This window comes from Lineus longissimus, chromosome 9 (assembly GCF_910592395.1).
Source record: "Lineus longissimus chromosome 9, tnLinLong1.2, whole genome shotgun sequence".
NCBI lineage: Eukaryota > Metazoa > Nemertea > Pilidiophora > Heteronemertea > Lineidae > Lineus > Lineus longissimus.
In genome coordinates this window covers 11,450,576-11,459,256 of record NC_088316.1, presented here as the reverse complement: position 1 = coordinate 11,459,256, position 8,681 = coordinate 11,450,576, and the positions used below count along the sequence as shown (strand labels likewise).

Sequence of the window (8,681 nt, the reverse complement as noted above, 5' to 3'; positions counted from 1 at the left end):
TTTCTGATGAGAAGTTGGTCGTGACTGATGCAGTATCCTTGGACTTGTCCACAGCATCGTTCAATCATTGCTCTCTGAGCTGCCTTGATTCTGTACCCAAATACTAAGACCAAATGCCTGTTGACTGTGCTTTAAGAGAGACTGGCGCCATGCCTAGAGATATGACTGACCCCTATTGGCAAATTTGTATGACTTTATCTTGCCTACCTAGCTGCTGCCTATAGTCTCCCTTTAACTGCGGAACACTTCAAAGTCGATAAAATGCCATGTTCCACCTTTTAATGTGTTCAGACTGCCATTTTCAAAATAATCAAGTCAGGACACTGCCTTCTAGTCTCATAATAAATTTTGCTTTCCTCAATATATAATAACATTTCTTCTTCTTCAATGCTTTCATCATTCCAAACTTCTCCTCCTCTGACTTTTACAGGGGTACAGTCATGGCAATCAAAACCCAAATACTGAGACCAAATGCCTGTTGACTGTGCTTTAAGAGAGACTGGCGCCATGCCTAGTCTCTCTTAAAGCACAGTCAACAGACACCAACCCCCTCAGACTCAGAAACCACAAACGCCCAACCCTTCCTGCTACCTTAATACTTCTGGATCTATATTTTCAGTACATATACTTGTATTGATAAAACTGAAGAAGATGTGCGTACACACCCTATGAATATCATCTCATATGTCGTGTGTAAGCCGTGTTCTCCCGTTAGAAAGAAATATGTGTTGCACATTGAAGTTGTATTGGAAATTACCAGTTACAACATCCTAATAGCAAGAACCTGTCGGTAAGGTTAGCATCATAACGCCCATTAAATTCTTATTGGAGGTATGTAAAATTGAAATTAAGATATCGAGCTTACACAATGAATCTAGTGGTGCGACATCGAGTCTAGTCGATAATCTAACTTGATAATTACTCGTCCAAAGCAAGTCTCAAACAGTTTTTAAGGGTTAACCATGGTTAAATGTAAAACATTGCAAATTGCAGCTTGTTTTCTTCCACTTCAAATTTTAGCAAGAGTATTTCTCCTTCAAAACTTGGAGTAAACATAATGAAACTACGGGGCGTGCGTTCTTTGCTTATTACAGAATGGACTGAAACCCTTGAAATGTACATTCACCATGTTTTGAAGAAGTTCTAGTTGCTCATAGAATTTCAGTTTCTGACAAAATCCTTCAACATGTGCTCAAAATCCTGGAGCAACAAGAAGACATTGTGAATGTCATATGGTTCCCACGTAGTTATATTCAATAACAACAATACCAGCTTCGGTTGTCCTTGTATTCTGAGAGAAGTACAAGACAAGAGCATGTTTTTACAGTGTGTCCCACTATGTTTGTTAGGTATAGCATCTGGATGGCCTTGATTTACCAGTGGTGGTAGTGTTGAGGGGGGGGGGGGGGGGGGGGGGGCCCGAGGGAAATTAAAAGTACTTGTCCATTGGCAACCAGGAATATGCTTGTTTTGAACACAAGATTTCCATAAGGGCAGCAAAGTTGGTGTTGATTTCATCATCAATGTTTTGAATTTTAAGTAACTGAATTTTAACTGACAAAATGGGTAGGCCTAATTGATGAACAAAGCAAAGTTAATGCTCTTATTATAAGTTCCACTCTATTGGCAGGGTTGACAAACCTGGGGGTACGACATGTTTCCAGAGCTGCAGCTGTTGAGAGAGAGATAAGATATGAAGGCGTGACGGACGGACACACACACACACACACACACACGCACACACAGACACCATGACCAGAAACAATATGGTTCCCGATCTTACTGGATCGGGAACCATAATTAACACACCTTCAAAGCAAGGAAAACGGGCATAAAGAGGTAGCGAGGTCAGTCTACACTACAGAAAGAGCGCACTCCCCGTAGTTTCATTATGTTTACTCCAAGTTTTGAAGCAGAAATACTCTTGCTAAAATATGAAGTGAAAGAAAACGAGCGGCTATTTGCAATTTTTTACATTTACCAATGGTCAACTCTTAAAACGACGCACTCAATGGATATATCCTATCACAGTGAACAAAACCTGATCCCATATAACACCGTCAATGCTGTTTTTTGTTCATGGTGTGTTGACGTAAGAGTCGCTTGCATAGGTTGCCGAAATCCTGGATATTTTCTTTCAAATCGTGCGGAATCAACGTTTGTTTCACGCCTGAACATGGGGATGCTGATTTTACATTGTATGTCATCACTTGCTTTAAATGCATTGTTGCTATACAACCCTAGTTTGAGAGTATTTTTCAATGCACACCGCTAGCTGCCCGTATCCAACATTTCGACTTGGGGAAACAACTGATCGTGGCGTACCGCTATTCAAGGAAACACTCGATTTTAAGATAGCAGCACCCTTGTGCCACTGCAACATAGGTCTCATGAAATGCGACAAAATTTAAAGTACCAGAGATCCTCATGAAATGCGTCACTTAAAGGGAAACTATAGGCAGAAACCAGGAAGTAAATTTAAAGCCTAAAATGACTCAGTTTGTGTTTGATTCAGCGGTAGGTACAAAGTTTCGATAGTGAGACTAAAAAGGCCCTACTGGCAACTTCGTGTACTGTAACTTATTCTGACCTACCTTGCTTTTGCCGATAGTAACCCGTTATGATGTCAAGTGATGGCCAGTCCAGTGGGTCACAGCACGGCTATCTAGAGAGGAGCACATTTTGTCAGAAACTGTTGCTTACAAGGACAATCTCTGTCGTCAAATGAATCCTCATAGAATCAACCTGTCTTACCTCATTTCCGGTGCAGACAATTAACCCAACTTCATTTACAGTCACACTGCCAGCAATCAGACCTGTTTTATGCAACGATCCCATGGCTTTGGCCACATCCTTTAGCATGATGAGCATGTCCCGCAGCGGCAGTGAGGGCGTTTCGGTCTTCATGGCGTGGGCGAGGTTCAACATGTTGGACTCCTCTACCACGCAAGGCAGAAGATGATTGGCCTCTTGGTAACAGTTGACTATCTTAAGGGCACCGTCCTCATCATCCTCGTTAACGGAAAGTCAAAAAACACGAATAGCTCCAAATGACATTGAAACCACAATATTTGTCGGTTATTTTAGTAATACACAACAGTTTCAAACTGTTTTGGATCTTTGGAAAACATGAGGGTAAAATCTTGCCCTAGCCCAAGGAATCGTGACTAAAAAATATGCTGAATAAAAACCCAATTTCTTCAACTCTCCTATGCCCTTGTTGGACTTATCTTTCCCATTTCCCCCTGATGAGATCAGCAGCGTAATTGGTTTAGACACGTGTCTTGAATGGAAACAGCAAAGCTTCCCGAGATTCTGATGGAATGACAACCTAAGGCTGTTGGAGGGAAACGACGAAGAGGACGCGGGATGCCGAGCGCGCTGTGCGGATATTGTATCCCGCGATGCAGAGAGCGCTGAAGCTGTAGAGATCTGCTGCAACACAGACGACTCAGGACCGTAATGCTACAGTTGCGCTTGCGCAATAAAGGCGTCAGCCATATTGTCTCCTAATCTTGCCGTCTTGAACCTTACATGGTACCAGAAGTTGCTGAAAAAACCCACGAAATGGAGGTAATTAAGCAGCCAGATCCATTATCCCTTGAAGGTAATGTCGATCACAACTGGAGGAGCTTCAAACAGAGGTTTGAAATGTATCTGTTGGCTGAAGATGGGGCCGGATTTAGCGACCAACGCAAAATCGCAGTTCTCCTGACGGTAGCGGGCCAGCCGGCCATGGACCTGTTCAACACGTTTGAATTGTCAGATGCGGACCGAGCAAAGTACGATAAGGTCATCGAACAATTCGTTAAATACTGTTCCCCTAAGAAAAACGAAACATACGAACGTTACGTGTTCAGGTCGAGGCTTCAAAAGCAAGGTGAGACGTTTGATTCGTTCATCACCGACCTCCGATTAAAATCGAAGACGTGCAATTTCGCTGACTTGGCAGATTCGATGCTACGAGATCAAGTAGTTTTCGGTATAGCTGACTCGAAAATAAGGGAGAGACTGCTCAGAGAGTCTGAGTTGTCACTTGAAAAGGCTGTGAAGGTCTGCAAGAGCGTTGAGGCCGCTCAAAGACATGTGAAAGTGCTTGCTGATCATGCTGCCAGCAAGCCCAATGTTGCTGAAATTGGCATGGTAAATGGTCCCAGAAGGAACTTCAAACAACAGGGTGCTAGTGGTGGAGGGAAGCCACGAACCGGTAATAAAGGACAAAAACGTCGTCCTCCGTTCAAAAAGAACTCAGTACAAAAAACTACTGCCCCAAGTTCAGCACTATGTACCAGGTGTGGTACAGCTCATGAGCACGATAAACAAAAGTGTCCAGCGTATGATGCCACCTGTCGGAAGTGTGACAAACCAAACCACTTTGCAAGGTTTTGCAAAACTCCAGCCAATGTATCAGTGGTTCACACTGCCAATGCAGAGATGCCTGATGTCGGCTTTGAAGATCTTTTCATAGGAACGGTCAATACAAATGATGAACCGGACCAACAGGTCAATGCCGAGCCATAGGTGTTCATAGGAGCAGTGGATGTCAACGACGACTGTGGTTCAATTCCAAACCAACCAGTGAAGGATGACCAGTCCTCGCAGATGCAACCGATTGATGCTGTCGCTATCGACGACAAGTGGACTGTGCCTCTGGTGATAAACTACACAGTGCTACCAGTGACATTGGACACTGGGGACATTGGACACTGGGACTAAAGCCAACTTGATTACCACGGACGACTTCAAAAGCCTGAAAAACAAACCAAAGGTGTTTCACAATCGTGTAAATCTAACTGCTTATAATGGCACTCCCATCCAAAATGAGGGTATCTGTAGATTACAAATCCAGCACAGGGGCAAACTATTTCAAGTCTCCTTTGTGATTGTGCCACAGGGGCAAATCACTGATTGGATGCAAGGCCTGTGAGCAGTTAAATCTGGTCCGTAGGGTAACATTACCATTGATGAGTGTCATCAAAGATGACAAGTTTCTGAGTAACGATGAGGTTGGTACACTGTCTTTTGAGTATGACATCAAGCTCAAAGAAGGGTCACAGCCTGTCATACACCCCCTAGAAGGGTGCCTATGCCAATTAGAGAAGACGTCCGAACAGAGCTTGATAGAATGCTCAAACTGGGTGTAATTGAGAAAACTGAGGAACCAACAGAGTGGGTAAACTCTATGGTTGTGGTACAGAAGCCTAGCGGCAAGTTGAGAATTTGCATCGATCCTAAAGATCTTAACAAATGGATCAAGAGACAACATCACTATCTTCCAACAAGAGAAGACATCGCCAGCGATATGGCTGGGGCGAAATACTTTTCAAAGTTAGATTTGTCTCAGGGCTTCTGGCAAATACCACTTTCCAAAGAGAGTTCCAAACTCTGCTGCTTCAACTCGCCTTTTGATAGGTTCACTTTCAAACGGCTACAATTTGGGCTATGCTCAGCCCCAGAAGTCTTCCAGGCCGCAATGGAAAGGGTCTTAGAAGGCCTTGAAGGTGTGAAAGTCATCGTTGATGACATGGTTGTATGGGGTAGAACAAAGGAAGAACACGACGAAAGGTTGAAAAGGTTCATGGAAAGAATCAAGCTTTATCATTTGAAGCTCAATCTTGACAAGTCAGTCATTGGTGAGTCCAGCATCACTTTTTGTGGTGATCAGTATTCAGAGCAGGGTATTCAGCCTACAGCTGAGAGAATTGAGGCGATTCTTGACCTACCTCGTCCACAGGAGAAGAAATCCTTGCATAGAGTTCTTGGCATGTTTAATTACGTAGGTAAATTCATACCAAACCTGTCACAGCGCAACCAGTCACTCCGATCCTTGCTCCAGGGGGAAATGAGTGGTCTTGGGGACCGGAGCATGAGAAGGAATGGTTGGACTTAAAAAACTGCCTGACCAAAAGCCCTGTCCTAGCATACTTTGATGCCAAAAGGGACACCAAAGTTAGTGCTGATGCTTCCAAGAATGGCATCGGGGTGGTGCTACTTCAGAAACATGATGCTGAATGGCACCCAGTCGCCTTTGCAGCTAGAGCTATGACCTCAGCTGAAGAGAGATATGCTCAAAATGAGAAAGAGTGTTTAGGACTGGCATACGCGTGTCAAAGATTTGATGAATATACTAGTATCTACGGGTTACCCACTGTCCAACGTGGGACAGACCATAAGCCTCTCATTCCGATCTCAAAGAAGAGTCTGAATGATATGCCCGCGCGTGTTCAGAAGTTGATGATTAAGATTCAGCGCTATGACGTAGATTTCGTCTACACACCTGGGAAATATTTGAATATCCCAGACACCTTGTCCAGAGCAGGTTATTCAGGCCGAGCTGATGACTTTGCTGATGAAGTTGAACAGCAAGTGAACTTGGTATATTCAAACTTACCTGCTAGTTCTGAGCAATTGCAGAAAATTGCAGAAACCACCAGTGAGGATCCAGTCTTGAAAAAGGTTCTTGTAAACTTGTAAAGCGGTTGGGACAGAGGTTCAGCTAATGCCTACAGTTCTTACCGACATGAGTTGTGTGTGATCAACGGTATTCTGTTTAGAGGTAATAGAATTGTTATACCCACAGTCATGAGAACAGAAATGCTTGACAGACTTCATGAAGGTCATTTGGGGACTGAACAAATTAAAGCTATGGCTAGAAGTAGCCTGGTTTGGCCTAACATGGGTTGTGACATTGAAAGAATGACTGCAGATTGCAGCACCTGTCAGAAATTCAAGTATATATATACATGTATATCTGTTTATTCCTCCGTATAGAAGATTCTAACACTTACAGTGAAAGTCAAACAAAATACAGGGACATAATAATAATAATAATAATGCTATGTACAAAAGTTCGAAGGCACGCTTATAGTAGTTTAACATGAGATCATTGCATGACGTTATACATGTACACTCCAGCATTTGGCTGTGATCTTTAGGTGGGTCATGTTGACATCAAAGTCTGATGAGCTGAGTTGCTTACCCAGCAAAGTTTCTGTTAACTCTACATCATTCATGTTCCAAAGAAGGGCACTTATGTCAGCTGGGAGGTCATTTACAACTTGTTCCCAGAAATCTTCTCTATATGCTGAATAGCCTGAACACCCACTGACAGAAGAAGTGCACCTGCGGATCGGTATAGCATTGATTACAACGATTGCATTGAGTCTCCACAATTGTTTCTGACAGTATGTTTAAATTCGCAAGAAAGGCATAGTCCTTGCTGAGAAGCGATCCATATCAGAGAGGGATAATCTAAAGATTTCTCAATGTTTGCTACTCTTAGGAGATTGTTTTTTACACACTCGGCGGAAAAACGTTTGTTTTCATAATCAAGAACTGACTTGTCAACCAAAGACTTCCAGATAATGTCTGATGGCGCGAGTTCACCGCTATCGCTGTACACGTTTAAGGCGTTCGACAGATCTTATTTGTCCATGACTTTTACAAGGTTTTGAATGAATCCGAGACAGGTTTCGGATCTGTTTTTCTATCTTTCATTGACTGAAATCTAAACTCAAAGATCCGTCTGGGGTGAGATTGTTCATGCATCCTTGTCAGTTGTCCGAAGAACGGAAGACACTGTTTATCAATATAAGCCTTTAGACTTACACTGCCAATCATGGCTTGTGTAGTCACAGTTCAAGTTAACCTGCTAAAACCTTGCATCCTTTTGAGGCAGAACCGATGGGCTCGCTCGAGAATCACCAAGTTCCTTTCTGACATACTAGACCAGAGTTCGCTGCCATACAATGCCTTTGGAAGACATATCCTGCGGTAAAGTTTATGACTGGAAATCGGGTTGAATTTGTTCGGTTGTGTTCCCGGCCCATAAGATGCACATAAGAGTTTTCTTTAGCTTTTGCGCGGCTGTGATTGCTGTTGTTGTCGTGCGGCGATATTTGTCCTGTATTGTTCCGAGATGTGTTAGAGTGGTGGCTTCTTTCACTCGATTGTCGCCCAGCCACCAAGTTCGATCGCAGCTGATCGCTTGCCACTGATGTGGGGTCTCACCAAAAACAATAACTATGCAGTTGTCCGAGTTGTAGTCGTACCTCCATTTGACAGAATATTTAAAGCTACAAGACATCATACAGTCTAAACCATATTTGGCTAACGCGACAAGGGTTAAATCGTCCGCATGGCAGAGTGAGCCACCTTCTATTTGTCCGAGTTTTACGCCAACACCTGTGTCCTCGAGAGAATAGAGGAGTTCATCCATTATATAGCAAATAAAGCCAAGTGGAGAGTACTCCTCCTTGGCGAACGCCTTGGTTAACGCTGAACCAGGGGGAACGCATATCGTTTTCCGCGACACAGCTTTCTATGTCGTGATAGCAGTGCTTAATAAGACGCCATTATCTTCCACGCACACCAAAGTTAAAATGTTTGTAGAACAAGCCGTCCAGCCAGACAGTATCAAAGGCCTTAGCCGCGTCGAGGAAACAGGTATAAACCTTCTAGTGCCTTTCTAATAAATGCAAAACGGTTTCTTCAAACACGAAGGAAGTTGAAACGCAACTCCGTTGTTTTTGATATGCGCTTTGTTGTGCATTTGGGAATACAATGTTCGCGTCATTGGTCCATTTCTTAATCCGTTCTAGAATGAGACGTTCAAAAAGTTTGTACACTGTTGGCAATAAGGTTATCGGGCGATAACTGTTGGGTTCACATCTGTTCTTTCC

The 8,681-nt window shown here is 43.3% G+C and overlaps 1 protein-coding gene across 1 annotated transcript; it reads left to right on the top strand.

Annotated features, from left to right (window-relative positions):
- Positions 1-3,567: 3,567 nt before the first annotated feature.
- On the top strand, positions 3,568-4,521 carry LOC135494059 (uncharacterized). Its single transcript, XM_064781809.1, has one exon. It carries the CDS (start codon positions 3,568-3,570, stop codon positions 4,519-4,521), a length of 954 nt encoding a protein of 317 aa, XP_064637879.1.
- Positions 4,522-8,681: the final 4,160 nt, after the last annotated feature.